The sequence below is a fragment of the Eubalaena glacialis genome, chromosome 15 (assembly GCF_028564815.1).
Source record: "Eubalaena glacialis isolate mEubGla1 chromosome 15, mEubGla1.1.hap2.+ XY, whole genome shotgun sequence".
In the NCBI taxonomy this organism is placed as follows: Eukaryota; Metazoa; Chordata; class Mammalia; order Artiodactyla; family Balaenidae; genus Eubalaena; species Eubalaena glacialis.
Genome location: NC_083730.1, coordinates 17,962,596 through 17,985,754, shown reverse-complemented (window position 1 = coordinate 17,985,754; position 23,159 = coordinate 17,962,596). Strand labels below are relative to the sequence as shown.

The window sequence follows — 23,159 nt, the reverse complement described above, 5'->3', positions numbered from 1 at the left end:
AGCTTAAAAAAAATTAAGTCAGCAAAGAGTTTTTACGTGTATCCATTTATTGACTGCTGGGAATACAGCTTATTGAGGATACATGACATGCATTTTGGGGGAAAATTAACCAAATCTGAAATGAAGCCATTCAATAAGCCTGCAAGTTAATAAATCAGCACAGATTAGACCTAAAGACACAGTGTGGGGTGACTCCAACAGCCATGCAGGGCTGTCATGAAGATTCCAGCTGCAAATACTTTTGGAACTTATTTATATACTTTTTAAAAATAAATTTATATATTTATTTATTTTTGGCTGCGTTGGGTCTTCGTTGTTGCGCGTTGCGGTGAGCAGGGGCTACTCTTTGTTGCGGTGCGCGGGCTTCTCATTGCGGTGGCTTCTCTTGTTGCAGAGCACGGGCTCTAGGCGCGCCGGCTTCAGTAGTTGTGGCTCACGGGCTCCAGAGTGCAGGCTCAGTAGTTGTGGTACATGGGCTTAGTTGCTCTGCGGCATGTGGGATCTTCCTGGACCAGGGGTCGAACCTGTGTCCCCTGCATTGGCAGGCGTATACTCAACCACTGTGCCACCAGGGAAGCCCTGGAACTTATTTATTCTTAATTACTTAGGAGCTACCAGGGAAGAGTGAAGATCACCCTGCCTCTTTAGTTTGAACTAATGCTAGGAAGAATGCTGTTCACTGAAGTGCCAAAAAACAAAAACAAAAAACTTGCTCTTACTTCAAACTGTTTAAGGCCATTCCACTTTTACAAATTCTTCCAAATCAATTCGTATGCTTTAGAATTATATAAGCAGCTATCAGATTTAGAAAAGATTAACAACTGAGGCAAAAGACTATTCATTTCATTCCTGTATCTACTGCTGATTTTATACTGTTCTAATACTAGCAGATTTTTACAGCATATTGTCAATTTTTCCCCACAGTGTTTGTTTTAACTCACTGATACAATAAAATGATATAAATTAAAGAATTCCAGTTACACTTAAAAGGACAGAAAGATTAAGTTACTGGAATGTCTCAGACTGTAAGTTAAAACTAATCATATATGTGGTATATATGACACAAAGATTATAACCTAAAATTGGATAAAATGCTGAAATACATTCATGACTGTAGAGTTACATGCCACATATTTTCCCCAAAACTCTGTAACCGGTTTTTTTTCTTAAAATGACACCATCAATGTCACTTGATATTCAAATGATTTGGACTGCTTTTCGTGGTAGCAGGAATAAAAAACAAAGAGAAAACAGAAACGGATATACCCCAGTGGAATAAAAAAGGGAAGATTTTGGCTGTTTTTTTTTTTTTTTTAAAGAGGCAGCCTGTTCCTTCCATGAACCGTGTTCTTTCCTTAAATCTCCAGGAGGAATCGGTTATGGCTTGCAGCGCTGGACAAATCGAGGGTACAAGCATACATCTCGGATGTGGTATCTATCCAGAATCCAGGTTAAGAATCGTTCCAAGCCCAGGCCATAGCCTCCATGTGGACACGTGCCATATTTTCTCTGTTTAAAAAGAGAGAGAGAGAGAGGGAGAGCGAGAGAGAGGAATAAATGCTCAGTTTAAAATTTTGTCCAGAGTCTCCCTGGCGGTCCAGTGGTTAGGACTCTGTGCGTTCACTGCCATGGCCCCAGGTTCAATCCCTGGTCGGGGAACTAAGATCCCGCAAGCTGCACGGCATGGCCAAAAAAGAAAATTAAAAAAATAAATTTTGTCTGAAATAGTTAAAATTTTCTACTGTAAAATGAGTCAGCTTATTGTGGTTAAGAATTCAACCCCTTATAGCTGATTCACTTTGCTGTACAGCAGAAACTAATACAACATTGTAAAGCAACTATACTCCAATAAAAATTAATTGAAAACAACAACAAACAAAACAACAAAAAGAATTCAACCCTTAATCTATACTCCTTCATGGACCACATGTGAAAAAATAATTTGGTATGAAAAATAAACCAAGGATTTGCCACCCTGGAAGGAAGAGATTTCAAACTTTTAAATTAAGTTAATGTCTCTGTTTATCAGAAGAAAATGAAAGACTAGATATTGGTAGGATCTAATGACATTTTAAAAAATTCAGTAGCTACAAGCAAGGCCAGGAGTTAACAGGTTTTCAAATTAAGTTAACATATTATTGGCCAAAGACAAAACTAGCAGTACTCACATGCCACATCATTATAACCATGAAACTGAATACAGCTCATTCAAATGTCAAAGTATCACCCTGAATACTTCCCTTTTAAAAATTTCAATTTATACAGAACTATTACAGCGAAGAAAATTTAAAGTGATTAACGAAATTCTTTTTACCTGATCTGTGTACCAGTAATAGGGAGTGGGGTCAATTCCTTCTCTTTTATAACCTGCCAGTATCTCTTCATTATCCCAGATACGCATCGAGCCGCCCACAATCTCACCGACATTGGGCATCAACACGTCGACCTTTCAAAATGAGTGAATGGAATGCCGTTACTAGTAGGCTCTCAGTCACGGCTTTGCTCTAGAGTTTAAATGAAAATCACAATTAAGCTCCTACAACTAAAGGAGCACAATGATCATGCAAAATTCAGATATTATTCAAATTCTATAATTTAACAAGATAGGTTAAACCCAATCAGAGGACAAAAAACACTTCTTTAAGTATTGTAGATTTATAATGAAATATTTGCTGTGAGCTGTATCTTATTCCAGTGGCAGTGCCCGCCCCTTTAAAAAGCAAAATCTCTAATACTATTTGAATCCCAAACTGACAGATTCAGTAAGGCGGGAATCCTCGGGACATCGCTGCATGTAGAAGGACTTGATCTCCACAGGAAATCGACACAGCAAGATGGGCTCATTAATGGTGTCCGTCATCAGTCTCTCAGGAGCTTCTGGGATATCCTGAGGTTAAACAAGACTTCATTAACATTTACAACTCGAAAGGCAACGAGACGGAAGCAGCTCTTTGACCCAGTAGCAGCCCTTCATCTTATTCATGCAACAGAGTTCAGAATACACACCCACCCATGACCCATAATCACGTGGGTGTTAGGGACAATTTCTGCAAAACGAACTGTAAATAGATCTGCCTCCTCCTACAGTATATCTGTGCCATATTGCTTGAGGAACGAAAACACGCACAAAAAACGAACAACCTCCCAGATACTGCTCGGTTAATTTTTTTTTTCCGGTGGCCAGTTTTATCTAGGTCTGAAGCAAACGCAGTCTACTCGGTCCCACAAGGCATAAGATCATCAGTGAATGCTCCACAACATCAGTGATCTACACACAGAGTATGTTATTAATAACACCAATCTTTAAACTCTCCTGTTCTCTCTGCTTCTTTCCTGTTACAATAAATCTGCATGCCTTCAGTGGCAGTAAGACACAGTCATAAGACAAATAGCCAGTGTCAAGTTTATAAGTGTAACCACACCTGGAGTAGTTAGCCAAGACAGGTTAGATGATGATGAATCAAGTTAATCTGCTTCCTTCTCAAACATCCTTCAGTAAACCACACATAAATTCAAGTTAAAACTGAAAACTCTTGTCCCAGTATAAACAGATTGAGAGAATTGGACAAGACTCATTGATTTGTTTAATGTAAGAAACTGAGGGAGCTTAGCCATCACCTGGCATAGCTGTTTTCAAGCTCTCGTCCCTGGAGCCTTGAGTCGTCTAAAGTCCAGAAAGGAAACGGGAGGTGAGTGGGAGAGCTCTGGTCTCTCCGCCTGTAACTGCTTTACATACTAGAGTCCTGAATACAACTGAACTGGGGGAAAAGGGGTCGTACTGCACATTCCAAAAAGTTTGAAGACCTCTTCTCTACTCTAGCGCCCTCATGTGTATGGGATGATACTGACACAGAGAGGAAATGCTGACACACATGGAGGACTTCCTGCGCCTCGGCCCTGCTAAGCATTTAGCTTATTAAGTTCTCATAACTTTGCAAGGTGGACGTTACCTCCAAGGCAGAGATAGGGAACCAGAGAGCGGGGTCACTGGCCTTAAGTTAACCAGCAATAAGGACAGAGGTGGGAGCAAAGCCCACCTGGGGGGCTTCTTACTCCAAAGCTTGTGTTCTTTCCACTCAATCACACTACTTTGCTGAGTGCTGGGCGATAACAGTTCTCAGGTTTTCAGCATAGAATTTGGTTATTATACATCATCAACTGAATTCATGATACAATAAAAGTAATTTACATAGACCTAGTACACTGTCCTCTGTAAATTCTTTCTAAAAACAAAAGAAAACTCTAGTTAGCAGCTATTACTCACATTTCATCTGTAAAACAGATTTGCAAATACTATGTAAAGAGTGGTTAAATGCACAGGGAAGAGGGCTTAGATAATGTTAACAATCTATACCCCCAAAACATGCTGGGAGGGTGGTCCTGGGCAAGACAGACATGCTCAGTGTATCTGGGGCACCGGGCCACCTTCCCCAACAAAGCCTCCTCTCTTGGTTTCGCATTTTAATCAGTGGCGATTTTCTTTGAATTGCCTCCATATGAAGGAGCTATAATTCACTGTTTTGGGGGGAGGAATCCTTTTTGAAGGAGCCAGACGGTTTCTCCAGAAAACCAAAACAAATATATACACATACCAACACTTTGCATGTGATTCCAAAGTTTATAACTTTCTGAAGCATCCTGCCAGTCTAGAGAATTACAGCTAGAGCTTGTAAGTCAAGGCCACAGATTGATCATGGAAGAGGAAAGAGATAAAGGATGGGATGTGAAGGCTACAAACTTGCTAATATTTACTGAACACTATGGAAAAGGCACTGCTCTAAGGTCTACTCTACGTCTACTAAGCCATGGATCCTCAGACAACCCCAAGAAGAAGGGCCCGCGGTTATCATTTATTTGACAACAGCAGATGCCTTCTGCATTACTCATTAATTAACCGGAAGCAGCAATCCACTTAAGCACAAGGTTACCTTTGAAACAACGACTAGAAAGGAATACATACCTCTCCAAATTCATAGAAAGTTCCATCTTCTTTCTTTACATTGTGTTCTTTTAGCCACACAACAGCATCTGAATAGTTCATCCGTTTGAAAGGCCGTTTGGGGGGCTTGAAGTTCTACAGTAGAAAGGAAAAATACAGTGTATATAAAGAAACCACTCACACTAACATTTCCATTTTAAGAAACACTATTTATCATTATTATAAAATATTATTTCAGACTGAAAAACAATGTGGGGAATTCCCTGGCGGTCCAATGGTTAAGACTCCACACTTTCACTGCTGAGGGCCTGGGTTCCATCCCTGGTCCGGGAACTAAGACACGCAAGCCACGTGGCATGGCCAAAAAAAAAAAAAAAAAATTAGTCTGGAAATGAGTGAAGGGAGTCAAAAAGTATAAACTTCCAGTTATAAAATAGGTAAGTCCCATTAACAAGATGTAATGTACAGCATGGTAACTAGAGTTAATAACTCTATATAGTTTTAGATAATATAAAATTATTATGCTGTACACCTAAAACTAATATAATGATATATATCAATTATACCTATATATATATATATATTAGTCATTTATTTCAAAGCTCACAAAGCTATTAAATCTATAAAAACCTAAAAAAATCTATTAAAAAAACCTAAAAAACATAAAAATCTAAAAAAAAAGACTTCACTGCCTTCCGAAGCAGAATCCTAATTTTGTGCCTCCATACAATGGCAGACCTACCGGGTTGAGGTCATGCACTACGCTTGCTGCGGGTGATTTCAAGACTCTGTCGACCACGTCACAAACCAAGTCCTCCAATCGGTTCAGGAGCTCCTCAAAGGTCAGGAAAGGGCACTCTGCTTCCACATGAGTGTATCTGAGGAACAAGACACTAGCTCAGAGGCTCTCTTCTTTTCACAAAGTTTCTCTTAAGCAAGGATTTTAATGCTGTGAAACTGTCCAGAAAGGGAAAACTCCCACCCTGCTAACCAACTCCCAACTCTCCAAATTAGTTTTAGCCCACCAGCCTTCCTTTCCCCCTTAATAGTCATTTCTTGTTTATTCCTCAACACATAAAGGATCAAGACAAAGTGAAAGAACAGACCTTAGTGAGTTATGGCCTAAGAGGCAAAACTTCTTAGACAGTTTCCATTAATTTATTCAACTGCCCTTCATATAGCCTATTAATACATCAGAGGTTTTTACACAGACATCATTTACCTACATCAAGATTGCTTCTCTAAACATATTTTCTTTAAAAAAAAAAAATTTTTTTTTAAATAAAAACAAAATGACAATTCTGTACTCAGCCAGGTGCCTTCGTGTTCTGGATTGTTCTGCCCTGTATGACTGTGCGATACAAAAAACATCTCCCAGAGCTGGAATGCAGGTCTCCAGGTACAGCTGAGAGGACTGAGTCAGATACGCCTCTTCCCCAAAATAGTCCAGCTTGAAGAGTGTGGCACCGCCTTCCACTTGTGTTTGCACTAACGTTGGAGGACTGATCTATTCAGGTGGAAAGGAGTAAATAAAGGCCTTCTGTGAGAACCACTGTTCAAGTTCAAAAATGCCAAAAGGCATTGTTTGCAAAGGATGATGAACGCATACTTACTTCGTAGTACCCCCTATCGAAGAAGTGATCTCTAAAGCACTTGGTGACCACAGAACGTGCTTTTAGGATTTTGGACATGTTTTCTCCCCGGATCATCATGTGTCTGTTGTTGAGCTGGACGTCAACGTCAGACTCCTCGTTGATTAAGTTATCAGCGCCTCCAGCGGGGGCCAACCCGATCAGTTCCCAGAAGTCACAATTCAGCTCATGGCCCCCTGGAGCCTACATTTTTTAAAAGAGTGTAGGGAGGGAGAAGGAAACAGAAAATTTACAGTATGAAAGATTCTAATTTATATAAAAATTTTTAGTAAGCTCATATTTCTAAGAACCTTATCATTATTAGCCTACCCTTCTAAAAACGAAGACCCAATAATTGAATTTTATATTTATTTGATATTTCTTTCAGACTAAATACACATACACAATTTTTAAAAAACAGAAAAGCACAAACCAGAAAATAAAATAAACTATAATCCCACGACCTGGAGTAACCACTAACTATTGTCAACATTTTGGTATATCTTTCTAGCCTTTGCCCAATAATTTAAAAGTAACATAATACCCACATTGAAAAACTCCTTAAATACAAAGGTTTTACTAAAAGGTGTTTCTCTTTGGAACATATATATATGGTAAAAATTCAAATTCTCCCTAATAATTCCATTGAAAGCATTACATTTTAGAAGCCACACGGTATGAAATATATAGCTATCTTGGTACCAAACACTGGACAGCAAGTAATATCACAAAAACCATTCCATTTTGCAATCACATTACTTTCAAGGAAAATTCAGTAAACTTGAACCAGATATTCACTCTTAACATAGGTTCTTTACATAGACTCTGGGAGACTCTCTTTTATCAGTATTTCTAGTCTATCAGGAGGACACTATGGGCTCCCCCTGGTGGTTGATATGTCACGTTTGTTTGTTTTCTTTCCCAACAAACAAATATAACCACAACTGTTACTTGACCAATAATTACCAACAAGTAACTCTAACTGGTATAGGTTACATGCCTGTTGGCTGTGGAACAAACAACTCTCTGACTATCAAAACTAGCTTTAAGTTTTTTAAAAAGAGGCTTTCAAGTTCTATTTTAAAAGTTTCAGATTTATTTTATTTTATTTATTAAATATTTATTTATTCGGCTGTGCCAGGTCTTCGTTGCAGCATGCGGGAGCTAGTTCCTTAACCAGGGATCGAACCCGGGCCTCCTGCATTGGAAGCGAGGAGTCCTGACCACTGGACCACCAGGGAAATCCCAAAAGTTTCAGATTTAGATCACTGTTCTTTCCTGAAAAACTTTCGGTAGACTAAATTTTCATTTCCACTTAGCTGAAAAATTATTTACATACACACAGCAAATTATTCTCACCCACGAAGTTTATTCAGGAATTCCTTAGGTTGAAAATCCCTGAGATCGTTACAAGAGCGCACAAGCTGTACAGTATATGTATCTCACCGGAAAAGGAAAAGGCATTCTAAATTTAGCAAGTGCATCACATTTGTATATTTATATGCCAAATACCAAAAGTATCAATACAAATAAAGACACTGGAACACAAACAAGTACACAACTCCTCTCTCAGTGAGGAACTCAATGCACTCACCTGCTTGCCCTTTGGGGTAAGATTTAGCATTCCATACACTGCGACACTACTCTCAGTGGACAAGACTACTCCATTGTAACATTGACACTATAAGAAGATCAAGTTCAAATTCAGTTACTCACATTTCCATTAAAATAGTCTACCATATAGAAAGCAAAGGGAATTATTTACAAACAAGTTATCTCGTCCAAAACTAGTAAAATAAGACAGCCATCAATCAAACATTTATCTATATACAGATACACACATATATATGTAAATACATATTTTACATATATACACATGCATAAATAACACTAGCCCATATCTCTCAAAAATATCTGGAAAGTTCGTTTCTCTTTTTCTTTAAAATTTAGACTATTAAAATAATACACAGAGTTCACTTAGACTATGATAATCTATACTTGCTAAAATCATTAGGAGAAAAGTGATGGAAAACTTTATAAAGGAGGGATCAGGCCATCAACATCTGAACCCACTAGTCATAAAGACAACCAGAATTATGTGCTTCACAATGTGATGTCATTGGAAGAATACAGCTTTGTCCATGAAGTAGTTATATCAAGAAGAAGAAGAAGAAGAAGAAGCAGCAGAAGCTGTATCTGACCAGACCTAACCTCCAGCTTATAAGAAATACAAAGGATAGAGGAACATGTTAAATGACACCTTATGATGCAATCAACCAAATCCAGAATGTGAGAAGTCCCACAGGACCAATGACCAGACTTTTTCCAATAAATGGCAAGGGGGAGTGAGGTGGAGAAAAGAGAATGAAAAGGGAGACCTGTTATAGATTAAGAGTGATTTCAGAGACATATCAACTAAATGCAACATGTAGATCTTGTTTGGATCCTCATTCAAACCAACCAACTGTAAAAAAGACATCATGAATCAATTGGGAGAAACTGGCTGGATATTTAGGAGTTGTGCTAATTTTGGGGGGTGTGATAATGGTAGTGTGGTTATATTAAAAATATTTCTTCTTGGTGATGCATATGCAAGTATGTTTATATGAAATATGATGTCTGGGAGGTAAAAGAGGGGGGGAGTAAACCAGAACTGGCCAAATATTAATCATCACTCGTTATGGACTTAACGTGTATCTGCTGCAAATTCATATGTTGAAACCCTTCTCTGCTCTCTGCTATGTGAGGATGAGCACACAACAGGAAGTGGGTAGTCTGCAACCCAGAAGAGGGCCCTCACCAGAACTTGACCATGCCGGCACCCTGATGTGGACTTCCAACCACTAGAACCATGAGGAATAAACTTGTGTTGTTCACAAGCCACCCAGTTTATGGTACTTAGTTACAGCAGCTCAACTAAGATGTTACTGAAGCTGCGTGTGGGCACGTGAGGTTTCTTCCTACTGTTCCATTTTTGAGATGTCGGAAATTTTCCACGATAACAGTTAAGATAAGTACAGACCCTAAGCTTCCCAAAACTAACAATAAAGTAACCTATTGAAAAAAACTGACTTTTCATCGTAAATATGAAAATATTTACCAAATCATCTGACAAGACACACTGGAGATAACCTGTACCATCCCGCAATACCAGAAACATTAAATTCTTTCCTAAAAACGAGAAAGAGAAGTTTACCCAGATTGCTTGAGAGGCACTTGAAAGCACTTTCTCATAATTTAATCTTATGTAAAGGAACCGCCACGGTTAAATGTTGAAAGTTCAAACCTCCCACATGGCCCCATTCTTCTGAAGGGTTCACCAGTAATATCACTACTCAGTATCTGGCAAGTATTTTGCCTTCTTCATTTTTCAAACCCTTCATACTTTTAAACCCTATGTGAGCATCCTGACCCACACGATCATGGGAAAGCAAGACAGTAAGCATGTGAGTCGAGGGATTAAGTCTTATTCACCATTGACTCCCCTGCAATACCTAGCAAAGCGCATTCAGCGGGGGGTGATATATACTGCTGCGCAGAAGCACTCTTGGTTTTTTATGCCCCCCTTTCTTTTTACGAAGGATTTGACAACCACTTACAATAAAAGACATGTAATAAAATAACAAAAGCAGAAAGAGAAAGCAAAACATCACGACCAAGTACAAATATACTAATTATAAAAATCAACATCACTGCCATCAGTAAGTTTCAGATTTGGCTCTGCACTTCCGGTAATATACCCCCTGCTTTTCATTAAAGAATTCGATTCAATTAGACAAATATTTCCTGGATACCTGGATCACTGTGACTGCTTACAGTTAAGTACCATTTAAAGAATTTTTAAACTTTCAATAGTCATATTAAATAAGAAGCAATTTAGGATACAAATTAGTATTTCCTTTAAAAAGCTAGCATTCTCAAACAAAAATACCCCCAAATAAATGTTTTTTAATGTTCTTCATCATCTAAGAGCAGGGATATTGAAAATTAAAGAGAGAAAAAGACAGCTATGTCAGTTACCTTGCCTACGCAGCCTGTGGACCCAGCCAAATACCTTTACTCTTTGGCCTCTATATCCTTCTAATTCACGAATCTTCACCTGTCAAGTCGAAATAAAAAACATTTCACCCAGCGTGTCACTTATCACATACCAACTTTGTCATGAATATTAGATAGATGGCAGAAAAGTGTTAAAAATTCACAAATGGTGTAAAACTGCTGACAGTCACTCTACTACAGGTCAGAGCCAAAAAATTTCACCACACTGGAGGGGTTAAAAAAAAAAAAAAAAAAAAAAATCCAAGTCTTCTTTCTCTTAGTGCAAAACTCAGTGAAACAACCAGAACTTCAGATATTGTTATATAAAATCAATGAATTCACGATAGCAACAAGGCTAGTCCACGCAGAGCCCTCTCCCTGACCTCACCATCCCTCCCACCACTCTGGGTGGTGGAAGCTACCAAGGCTGGCTTTTCCTCTGAGGGATGGAGGAGAGAGGGGAAGGGAGAAAGGGGTTGGTGGGTGTGGCCAAGAAAACAGCTTCATCACCAAGGAAGCAAGAAAAAAAATGACAATCCAGCAGCAGTAAGAACCATTCGAATTCTAACCATGTCCACTTCACAGACCACCATTCTGGTCTAGAAAGAATATAGACATAATCAAATTTCAAAAAAAAAAAAAAAATTACAAAAACTTTTTCTTTATTTAAGAAATCATGAAAATCTTGGATTTCAACCTCTTCCTTTTACTGTGAGGAAATGACACCCAGGGAGGGTAAAATCACTTGTCTGAGACCACACAGCCCACCAGGCCTGGATTCCAGGGCTGCTTAGCTTTTAGTTAGGACAGAATTCGTTCAACATGCAATTACTAAATTTTATCAAAAAATGAGCCCCGCAAGGACCAGCCTCATAACTCTCAAACATTATTGCGCTCTCTCCCTTTTGAAAGAAAAGAAGAGACAAACAGTGCAAAGGAACAAAGCGTGTGGCATGCCCCTCAGACACAGAAATAATAGTTTGACCCCATGAGGCCACAATATTTGAAACGATACACATCACACTTACGCAATTTGGCTCTGGAAGACTTGGGTCGTTTTTAATGGTAATCTTCTTTGCTTCTTCCAGGTTCTTCTCTCTTCGTAAATTGTCTTCTGCCTAGTTTTAATAACCAGACAATTTGTTAACATGGCTTCTGGTGTCCCAACTTGAAAAATGTTCACAGAGCAAATCTACTGCTCACCTCTTTCTTTTCCCGGGATTCACTCTTCATCTGTTCCCTGTGCCACAGTTTTCTAATGTTCTTCATCTGTGATTTAGAAATAACATCCCACCTCTGGAGGGATAAACAGATATTTAATGTTTTCAAGACCGCTGTATTCTAATGAAAGTTTCTTCACAAAGTCTAATTCTGTAAAGCTTTGGGTTCACCCTACCTCGTTTTCTTTTTGTGAATCTACGTAAATGGTAGGAAAGGGTTCTTTTCCAACTGTCATCAAAGCCTTGGGGAGGGAGGGAGAAAGAAAAAGGACATTTCTTTAACACTGTACAATGTTTAAAATCAAAATAACACCTGAATTATGAGGTAACTTTGATCACCTAGAACATAATCGAGAGCCCAGAAGAAAGCATAAAGACCCCACCAGCCAAAGGTCAATGTCGACAGAAGGAATGGCGGAACATTCAAAGAACACTTTGCTTACGGTAGAACGTCCTTTCCCAAACAATTCTAGCAAGTTCGGTTACACAGTATATAGTTTCCCATACTAGTAGACTAGAAGCCACAGATTTTAAGTGGCCATGGGGACCGACAGGAGGTACGCCGACAACAACAGAAGAGACAGCTGACGGCAAAGGCCAACTGCAGGGCACATCCAGACGGTTAATCCTCACGAAGAAACCAGGGGAGTCATTTCTGAAACTCTCTCAACAGCATCATGGTTAGGTACACAGAAGGCTAAGTTTCATTTAATTGGAAAAATTCCTGTGTGTAGAATGTATGTACCTCTTTTCACCAATACTGGGATGTATCAGACATCAATATTATCATTTAATATTTTAAAGTTTGTATTCTTTTTTAAAAAAAATAGATAGTTGAAAGTATGTAAAAGATAAGTGTTTTATTAACTGCTTCAAATATTCCTTCAAATTTTCTCCTAAGTTATCACCAACCAAGAAATGCAATGAATTACTGTAAGATCTGAAGCTTATGAAAACTGACCTTTTCTTAAGATCTAGTTTCCAAACCTGAAAAATACTTTTCACCTTGATTTAACACTAGTCTCAACTCAATTATTGCTACAGAGGAGGAGGGAACCTGGATCTTTTGGAAACATCCAGGAGAGTTCAGTTCCTCCTTTTAACAATTACGACTTTGTAAGGATGTTTGTAAATCACTAAGAATTCATTTACGACCTGACAGTCTGTACTGATCCCTCCTTTGTTAATCGCTGATACTGAAAGAGTCAAACTGTGATTCTCCAGATCAGAATGGCACACTTCTGCTAACAGCGACATTTTGCAAACATTCATCTAAACACTACTGTCAGTTCTGGGGAGCCACAGGAATCACCCCAACAATCCAAAATGAGAAAGATTTCCCTCTAAGAGTTAAAAAATTAAGACCCATGGTTGACACACCAAAACATAACCAGAGTATGAGCTAAAAGAGGAAAGAATGGTCCCAGGACAGGAACACTTGATAATAACCTAAATGAATACTGTAACAAAGCTCACAAGAAGGGGGATTGGCCAGACACAGATACACAGAAAAAAGTGCCAGGGCAGTGCTCTTCCTGGTGCTGTCCTGGGAGAGGGCTTTAATCAACTTCCTTATGTAGCAGCTGTAGCCATTCCAGTCTACAGGCAAGCCCATGGCTACTTGCAGAGGGATGTCTTCTTGGCCCACATCGTAACCCGATGCCATCAGGTACCTACTCAATCCTGAGTCGAAGCTCTCGAAGAACCCATCTGAACTGTATTTGGCTCTCCATGTAAGTCTGCTTAAAGAGAATATGCTAAACTCATTGGAGGATTCTACACCCTGAGAAATAATAACATATTGTTAAATTAGCATCCTGGCTTTAGGCTCCAGATTCATGAGTTCCTGAGTGTCTGCTCCGTTCTTGGTACTGATATAAATCAGGTCTTTGAGTCTCAAGGCTCAAGATCACATCTGGATTCGAGGGATAAATTCACCGAGAGAACTCTTAGGAGTCAGTTTGGAAGAAATGTGAGCATAAACTCAGTATGACTAAGGGAAGAATATTTTTATTTCTACAAGAATTAAAAAACTGGCCAACTGACTCATTGGAGAGACAAATTCCGAGATGCGATGCCGTATGGTAAGGAAGAAAAGAAGATACCTATTAAAAATGTTCAAGGGGAATTCCCTGACGGTCCAGTGGTTAGGACTCGGCCCTTTCGCTGACAAGGGCCCAGGTTCAATCCCTGGTCGGAGAACTAAAGATCCCACAAACCCCGAGGCGCAGCCAAAAAAAAAAAAAAAAAAGTTCAAAAAAGTTTAGATGTAGATCATCTAATACCCTTAAAGCTACATATCTGTATACACCCCTTACTTGCCCTTTTCAGAAAGTTCTCTTCAAACCTAGTGCTTTAAATAAAACTCCTGACAAGTCACATAATAACTGACGTGAGTCATTAATAAATGCAAAGTTGTTTTCCTAATGAGAAAGAGGTACTACCTTAAGGCCTGTTTTAAAAGGTTTCTCCTTGGTTCCATCACCAGTAGCATCACTTCCCTCTCGGTCTGAGACATACAGCTCTGCTGTTTCACAAAAAGAGAATAAGTTACTCACTTGGCCAATAATTATCAGTCACCTCATACTGCAGCTACTTTATCCATTCTTTATCTTTGTAAACAGAACAAGCATCTGATTGGTAAAAATTATCAAGGTCCAAAAGAAATTATATCATAATTATTTTCCCACTCCCCTATCCAAGGACATCCATCCCATAAAAAGGGATTAGTTAAATTTAGTTTTTCAAAAGGAACTTTGATCATTTTCATTTGTGGTACTGCTTCTATCTACTCGAATCCCCAACAACAAAGCAATGGCTTAGCAGTTGGCCAGACCAAACTGGAAGCTTGGATGTTGTACCTTAAAAGCCCGAGTGACCCTGGAGAATTCACTTAACCTTTCTGGGCTTGTTTCTGAGCCTATAAAATGAGGAAAACAATACCCATCTTGAAGTACTGAGGATGAAATATATAAATCGGATATGCTGGTGCTAGAGCACAGAAATCAAATAAATACCAGTTTTCTCTGGTCTTTAAAGGAAACCAAAGCTCTGAGGTTAAACAAACTGAAAAAGGCCTCACAAAGAGTAAGCGAGCAGAGACATCAACCCAGGTCTCCTAAATCTCTTCCTTTACCTACTGCACCAGATGGTCTCCCAGGAAATCTCAATATAAGCGACAATATGTGAAAAAGAATTCGCATTCTTAAGTCCTTTCCTGCCGGTCACTTGGAAGAGTCACATATTTGGGGGCTGCCCTGAGGTCTGGCCATGCCTCGCTCTGCCTACGTCTCAGCTGAATCACGGGATTTCTCGCAGTGGGGCCGGGCCGGCAGCGGCCGCCACCCCAGCCGCGGCACCCAGGGCTCGGGGGGAGCCGGGCCTGCTCCGCGAGCGCGGACCCAGGGTGGGTCCTGGCCCCTCCTCCCTCCCACCATTCACATAAACAGCGGCGGGGCGCCCAGTCTGCGCCAGGCACCAGGGTAAGTAAGAGCTGTATTCGGCCGGAACAAGGCTGCTGCCCCAAGCAGGAGCGCCGCGCCGCGCCACTTACACACCCCGGGGTCCCCGAGCCTCACTCACCTAGCACCATCCCCGCGGTCGCCCTGGTCACCTCCAAGGACATCACCTCCAACACGCCGCCGCCTTATCACCCGCAAAGTGCACCGGCGGCTTCCTCAATTCGGAGGTTGCATCAGATAATGTCGTGCAGAAGTCGTCGCAGTAAGTCACCCGAGCGTCGCGGCTCCATTGGTTACAGGAGGTTACGGAGCGTGGGCGAGCGGCGCCGCAGCCGCCATCTTTGGTCCGGGCCTAAGCAACTTCCGGGTGTGGCTCCGCCCCGCTCCCCTCGCTCCCTCCCCATGAGCTGGAGGCTCCCGGGGGCACAAGCGGGGACTCCTTGGCCCCCCGACATCCGGGTGGGGCTGCAGTCCCAATCCCCCCGGCCTCCGTTTCCCCAACTTTCCCGCTGAATCTTCCAGTTCCGCGCCACCCCCACCTCCCGTTGTGGGCACGGTAGGGCCCTTCCGGAAACCGGATCCTGGATTGCGTTCCACATCTCCAGATGGTGCAGTGCTTGTGGAATGAATGTCGTCATCAAATACATTGAGCTCCAGCCACAAGCTGGGGGTGGAGGTAGGGGTCAGGGACAGAGCTAAGGGTAGTCTTGTCTCCCATTCACTGCCTGCTTTGAAATATGAAGATGTTTTAACTTTCTAACTTCAATGAACGAATGAATGTATTTCTGTATTTGTCACTCGGACTATAGCGTGTGTTTTTATTTTAAGTTAGAAGGATCACTATTACGGAGGCCGTGATAACGTTGTGAAAAGAACTAGGGCTTCAAAGCTGGTTGGAATTCTGGTTCTGCCTTTTGCTGTGTGCCGTGGGATAAATGAGCTAACCCGTCTGAGCTTCAATTTCCCTATTTGTGAAGGTTGATTAAGTTCACTGCCCAGCAGTCATAGGTACTAAGTAAAGGGTAGGTAACATCATCATTCTCAGCTTAGTGGAATACCAGAGTGTGTCCCTGAATCAAAGGAAAACATACTCTTGTTATGAAAGAAACCCTAAAAATAACTCTGTGCATAGGTTCAGAGTCTATCAAAAATATGAACCAGATACTTTTCTTTAAGAATATTTCCCCCAGTTTCATGGACTTTCCCCTTTCCCTCTTTGCTGAATGGTTTCTCTTTGCTCATGTGTTAGTTATCTATTGCTGCAAGGCAAATTTCATTACCTCACATAGTTTCTGAGGGTCAGGCATTCGGGAGCAGCCGAGCCAGGGGTTCTGACACAGGGTCTCTCCAGAATCAAGCTGTGGGCAGGGGCTGCAGTCACCTGATGCCTTGACTAGGTGAGGATCTGCTGCCAGGCGCACTCATGGCTCTTGGCAGAAGGCTGTGGTTTCACGTTAGGTGGGCTCCCCAGAGGGCTGCCAATGACGGGGCAGCTGACTTCCCACAGAAGCAAGTGATATGAGAGAGAGAGATTGAGAGAGAGAGAGAGAGAGAGAGACTGTATTGGTTGCCTATGTTGTATAATAAATTACCCCCAAACTCCAAGCAACAGTCGTTTTCTCACATTGCCTGTGGACCAGGAATCTGGGCAAGGCCTAGGTGGGACCTCAGGCTCTGGGTCTCTCAAAAGACTGCAATCGAGGTGTTAGCTGGGGCTAATTTAAGATTTTTTTTTAGCAGTTTGTTTTGAAAGTTGTATGTAAGATTACTCAAAAATACGGAATGCTTCACACATTTTGTGTGCCATCTTTGCATGGGGGCCATGCTAATTTCTGTATCCTTCCAATTTTAGTATATGTGCTGCCGAAGTGAGCACAGTCTAAGATTTGTAAATCTCACCTGGGTGATGCTTTCCCACACACTCCTGTGGGCGTCGGCAGGATTCAGTTCCTCACAGGCTGTTGGACTGAGGGCCTCAGTTCTTCGCTGGCTCTTGGCCAGAGGTCTCCCTCAGCTCCTTGCCACGTGGGTCTCTCCGGTGGGCCGCTTGCTTCATCAGAGCAAGCGAGCAGGAAGGAGAGCATGCAGGCAAGATGGAAGCCACGGTCCTTTGTATCCCATCACTTTTGCCATATTCTGTTCGTTAGATTTGAGTCACTTGGTCCAGCCTACACTCAAAGAAAGGGTTTTACACCAGGGCACGAATACCAGGCGTCAGGGATCATGGGGCCATCTTAGGAAGCTATCTGCCACAACAACTAAACCCCGAGCTGTAGTGCCTTTTCATAACCTAACCAATGAATGACATTTCATCATTTCCACTATATGTTACTGGTCACACAGACCAACCCTAGTATAATATGGGAGAGGACTACACGGGGGGGTGAATTCCAGGGGGTGGAGGTCACTGGGGGCCATACTAGAGGCTGACACCACAGCCCAACCAATGAATTTCTCCCCTTCATCCTGCTCTGAGCCCCCAGAGGCTGGCTTATGTGGACACATCAATGGGCTCTCTGGCTTCTGGTCAGATGCAGCCAATGGGGAGCACTGGCAAGGATGGAGTGAGGTAGGGGTACATATTCCCCTAGCTCCCTCATTGCAGGCTGGCTGCACCTTCAACTGAAGGCCACAGGACCTGTCAGGTGGCACTAACAGACTGTCATCTGAACTACCCTTCATGAATTTAGTTTCATCTGATCCATAAAATTGGATGAACACAGAAACATTCCATTGTAAAGAGGAAAGTGGGTCTACAGGACTGGGCCTGAAAATGACAGATTCCCATAACACCTGCTTCGACCGCTCCTCAACCCACACGTACAGACTCAGGGGATTTCCCCATGTCCAGTCCGTGACACCTGCATAATATGCTGGCATGAGCCAGACGTGAGCAGCTATTGTATTACAGCCTCACTTGGGTGCAGCTCTGAAAAGACAGTGGCGAAGGGAAATCATCTCATGCTAGAACTCTGAGTGGATGACTGGTTTTCCACTTCTTACATGAATAGAGATGGCCTGAGGGACTGATGGACACCGGCTAAAGGGTTGACCAGTTGATCAGAGACTTGGAAAGAACAAGATTAGAGATTAGGTATGGCAGTCTGGTGGGAAAGTATGTGGATGAATTTTTCTGCATGGGCCCAGAATGTGAAGATATCTTGCCCTGTGTAAATACCCAGGAGAAGGCATTCAGTATAGAGGAGGTCTTTGTAAACTGTGGATGTTGGCCTTTCCCATCCACCCACCCCCAGCCCAAGTCCCCCAGTGCTTGTTCAAAGAAACCATATACAAAGTCGCTGTAGTAACAGGATGGAGGCTATGCATGGGTTCAACGGCATGGACTGCCTTTCATCAAGGCTGATCTGGCTGCCTGACTACCGCTGCAGAGGACCCAGCCTGACAATAGCAGAAGCCAACTTTGAGGACCTGATAGGACACTAATCTTTGGGGGGACCAGGTGGCCAGCTGGTGGCTGGTGGGTTACATTCAACTCCTGGAGGAGGCAGCAATATGCCTGTCAACTGTAGAGTCATCCACATGCGGCTGTACCCTCTCTGCCTGCGGCGCTGGCATCTGCGGACTTAGAGAATGCTATGTCCATCTCCACAGTACATAGCATCTTCTCTAACCAGGGAACACATTTGCAATGAAGGAAGTGTGACAGTGGGCTCATAACTGTGGAGTTCACTGTGTAATCATGTGCTTTGCATCAAATTAGATTATTGCTTAAAATATTCACACATGCTTCCCTTTCCTCTGTGAGAGAAATGTACTTTCCTGCTTCATTCATGTTGGGCTTGGCCATGTGGATTTTCTCTGACCATGGGAGGTGGGCAGATGTGATGCAAGCAAAGGTTTAAACTGTACTTGTACAGTTGAGTTTGTTTTCTTGCTCCTACCATCATCATGAGAAGAGTGAACCCTAACTGGCCCACTGGTCTAAGGAAGGTGATAGAAATGTGACCTGGACCCAGTCTGCAGCTTGGAGCCAAGCCCATCGGAACCCAGCCCAGACCAGCTTGACTTCTAGATGCATGAGTGAGAATAAATGATTGTTGTTTTGCCTCTGAGTTTTGGAGCATTTTGTTACACAGCTTTATTGTGGCAATAGTAGACTGATACATGCCCCATTACCCAGAAGCATCTGGCTTAAAAGAGAGCTGAATAGCCTACTGGGAGGCAGTTACGACACCCTGCGAGGTGTCATAGACAATGTTGGGTGCAATCTCCCCCATAGTGGAATGCATATTATTATTTTTTTGTATGTTTGTTGGTTTCAAACAATTCTCCAGGTATTTTCATTTCTGTGAAGGAGTTGAAATGTCTGTGACCCACACTGAGGCCAGTAGGCAGAAATCTTTACTGTTCTTTGCCCAAGGGAAGGACAACCTCTCCTAACACCAGTGAGGACCACAGGAAATGGAAGTGGGAGAAGGGAACACAGCTCCAGGGCTACTGCAGGCCAGCCCCTCTGCCCACTACCCTCAGCCTCTACCCCCAGTAATAAAAACAAAGTGGTCGGGTCGCACCTCCTCTTTCCCAGGGCGGTTCTCTCCTCATCTACCCACAGCCAGCATTGAACTTGACTCTGCTCTGTGTCTGGTAGGTGGCCCGTATATGTCACCACCAGATTGTAGGTAAGAGGCCATCCTGGCATCCTTCCAGGGCACTTAGCACAGAGCCTTGCTCTCAGTAAGTGATTGGTATCATTCTGTTGGGGGGACAATCTCGTTTAGTCCAGCCTCCCTCCGGAAGCAGAACTTCCCTTACAGCATCGCGGAAGGGGTCACTTCCAAGAACAAACTGAAGTTTGTCGGTGCTCATGAGTGCATGAATAAATGAATGCATTCAGTGAATGGCATTGCTCTTCTCTCCTCATCTGACTGTGGCCTGCTGGGGGCACCCTCATCTAGCGGTCCTCGATGTTTCGGCCCCACGCCCAGTCAGGGTTGTTCTAGTCTCTTGGCGGACGTCCCTTCGCTCCACCAGGAACCACAAGGGAGTCGCGGTCCTAACACTTTAATGGCCCCCGAGGGCCACCGTAGCTGGCCGCCGACTTGCACTTACGGCCCGCGCTGGCGCCGGCGCCATGTTGTCTCCGGGCACTTCCGCGTGTGCGCACCTGGTCCTGCTTTTCCGGCTGCGCGCGCATCTCTCAGGTGTGGTGGGCAGGCCGGACCTAGAGTGCCGCTTTTAGCGTTTCATCTCCGAGCAAACTCACAGGCGTCTTTAGAGCTTTCTCAGGCACTCAGTTATTTGCTCCTCAGAACAGTTTCGGAGAGAGAAGAGGCAGAAATCACTGTAAGCGCCTCTCGGGCACCTTTCCCCATCCCGGGGCCGGGAACGGGGGTGGGGGGGTTGGGTGCTGGGAGGAGAGGCCTAGTGTTTGCTTAATTAGCGAATTGGTCAAGCAATCAAAAAAAAAAAAAAAAACAAAACTCAGTAATATTTAAAACCGGTTTGAAATTGCAGACAAAAAGAGTGGGTTGTCATTACGGTGAAACTATTAATTTAAGGAACTGAAAACATAACTTGTAGAGTTAAATGTAAACACTTAGGTTTGCTTGTTAATTTATTTCAGTGATTCTCAGGCTTCGTCAACTGCTAGCTTTATCTATAATTTATCCCTTAAAAAAAAAAGTGAAATTATTTTAAAGTCCTGCTGTCCTTTAAGGAGGGTGAATAATGGGGCTCTGAAGCCAGATACCCTAGGACACAGGGCTCTTACGTTCTGCCTCGGTGACCCTGGTCGGGTTTCTTAACCTCTCTGAGCCACAGGATTTTCGACTGTAAAATGCTAATAATCCTCTGGAAAGGTTGCCTTTGTGAGGTTGGTATGAGGTCAAGTTATACAGAAATGCCTAGTGTTTGCTTGGCATCTAGTGAGCCTTCGGAATTAGGGCACAAATGATATCGATAGTTAATCATGGTTCTTTTGTTCCACGATTCTGCATAATCACACTTTCAAGCCTTCAAGCTGCTGAGGGCTGCTGGTGGGCCCGCCCCATCCCCTGCCCCGCCCCGCCCTCCTTCACCCCCAGTGAATTCAAAGTATCTCAGACCCTGGAGATCCTTTCCACTGCCCCACTTCGCAGGAAATGACCCGTCTCTTGCTTCAAGCCATTAAATAGGAGCTTTCTGAAGGTCTTTCCTCAAAACTCAAACTTTTCAGCCTCAACATCCGTCCTTACCTTCTAGTACCATGTAAGTACAGTTGACCCTTGAACAACACGAGTTTGAACTGATAGGTGGATTTTTTTCAATAAATAGATAACTGCAGTACTACACACGTGAGGTTAGTTGAATCTGCAGATGGTTGATTATAAGGTTGTATTTGGATTTTCTGCCGAGTGGGTGCCCCTGACACACCTCCCCCGCCCCAACCAAGGTGTTCAGGGCTCAGCTGTGGTATCATCCCTCCTGTGTTCTGGATCCTCCTTAGTTCTGCATTCTAATTTCTACACTTCAACCAGGGCCAATACTTGGAAACATAAATCCCATCATTTCATTCTCCAGCTGGCGACCTTCCCTGACTTCCGTTTCACACTCACCGGGTTGCGTGTGCTCTGGCTGGTTGTTGCTTTCTGAAAGCACAATTCACAGTAGCCAGGGGTAGTTTCTTTGAATTGTCCTGGGTACAGTGTGGGGTTTGGGGTAGCCTTAAAGGAAGGTGAAGGCAGAGTTAAATGGAAAAGGAGCTGGGGAAGCTTTCAAAGCAGAGTGAATTGTGTTCTCTGAAAGCAATGAGGGAGACCTCCTCCAGGTGATTTTGAAGAGCAATCATGGTATCAGTTTAGCAGGAGTTGAGGCTTCTAGAGGCCCAGCTAATGATACCTTGGTTTATGGGGTTTTTTGTTGTTGTTTGCTGTTGGAGCAGATCAAAGTGAAGGTATTTTCACCCAAAGCCACAAAATCCTAAGAAATATCCCAGTCTTGGATAAACCCAGTAAACTGTAAAGAGCTCTTCTGGTCCACATTTACTCAAGATGTTTACAATGGTGAAATTCTGATGCAAATTTTCCAAAGACTTGAACCGTAACTGTACTTCTAGAAATAGTCCTTAGTGTTACCTCTATTAAACTCTTCAATAAGCATGCACTTTTATGTCAGTCACACAAAATTTAAATGAGGAAGCTGAAGGTAGGTGAGCATTCCGAAGTGAATGGTAACCAGAAGCCTCCTGTAGGATTTCCATAGACTGGCTTACTCATTATGCAGCATGGCTCAGCATCCATTTTGTAACGAACCTGCAAGATGACTCCCATTTGGCAAATTGACCTCTAATCTAAAGGTTGATTCTTATCACTTGGGAGAATTGATTCCTGATGAGAAATGCTAGACAATGGAACCGTCCCTCGTTGGCTTCACAATCCAGATCCAATATCTTTAATCCCTTGGTGGAAAGAAACAGAAACATTCCATGGCTTGTGACAGCACCTCGAGAATGATTGCTGTTGTTGAACAGCTTCAGGGGCCAAAGGAACATTGATCATCTCTCCAACTGGAGATCATAGGCAGGTTATCTGGAGTGAGTAACATATCCTGAATTTGGCAGGAGCACCCTGGGTTTTTAACCACCATAGTTGGTTGGGAGGTTTGGATTTCTCTCCATGTTAGAATTTCCCTTCCTCTTATGTTTATTGTAAACAGCTGCATTATAATTTGATTCAAGTTTTGAGGCCAGGGAGTTCCCTGGGGGTCCAATGGTTAGGACTTTGCGCTTCCACTGCAGGGAACACGGGTTCCATCCCTGGTCAGGGGACTAAGATCCTGCAAGCCGCGCAGCCAAAAAAAAAAAAAAACGGGGGAGTTTTGAGGCCAAATTTCTGTTTTGTTTTCTTTTTGCTGTGCTGCTCGGCTTGTGGGA

At 42.6% G+C, this 23,159-nt stretch overlaps 1 protein-coding gene, 1 long non-coding RNA gene and 2 other non-coding genes across 6 annotated transcripts in view; 1 reads left to right on the top strand and 3 right to left on the bottom strand.

The window, feature by feature from the left end:
- Window positions 1–29: 29 nt before the first annotated feature.
- Window positions 30–15,616, bottom strand: NARS1 (asparaginyl-tRNA synthetase 1). Of its 2 annotated transcripts, none has more exons than XM_061169936.1 (15): window positions 15,411–15,616; window positions 14,273–14,352; window positions 12,005–12,070; window positions 11,812–11,904; window positions 11,637–11,726; window positions 10,591–10,669; window positions 9,671–9,741; window positions 8,165–8,251; window positions 6,553–6,774; window positions 6,247–6,446; window positions 5,682–5,817; window positions 4,961–5,074; window positions 2,756–2,887; window positions 2,315–2,446; window positions 30–1,509 (listed from the first exon to the last, which is right to left on the bottom strand). In XM_061169936.1, the coding sequence occupies exons 1-15, from the start codon at window positions 15,451–15,453 to the stop codon at window positions 1,378–1,380; spliced, it is 1,677 nt and encodes a 558-aa protein (XP_061025919.1). In that variant the 5' UTR covers window positions 15,454–15,616; the 3' UTR covers window positions 30–1,377. The 2 variants fall into 2 exon arrangements, with proteins under 2 accessions (XP_061025919.1, XP_061025918.1); XM_061169935.1 differs by having other exon boundaries at window positions 14,273–14,355; window positions 15,411–15,614.
- Window positions 7,739–7,811, bottom strand: TRNAW-CCA (transfer RNA tryptophan (anticodon CCA)). Its single transcript has one exon. It is a non-coding gene; the product is annotated as a tRNA-Trp (tRNA).
- Window positions 15,617–17,060: 1,444 nt separating the features above from the next.
- LOC133076058 (U6 spliceosomal RNA) lies at window positions 17,061–17,165 on the bottom strand. The gene has a single exon (XR_009697473.1). It is a non-coding gene; the product is annotated as a U6 spliceosomal RNA (small nuclear RNA).
- Window positions 17,166–20,423: 3,258 nt separating this feature from the next.
- The window catches only part of LOC133075854 (uncharacterized), a 40,860-nt gene continuing 38,124 nt past the window's right edge, over window positions 20,424–23,159 (top strand). The window contains exon 1 of one of the 2 annotated variants that reach the window (XR_009697414.1): window positions 20,424–20,593. This is a non-coding gene — a long non-coding RNA (uncharacterized LOC133075854). The remainder of the gene's footprint in view (window positions 20,594–23,159) is intronic. The other variant, XR_009697413.1, reaches the window with a different exon arrangement.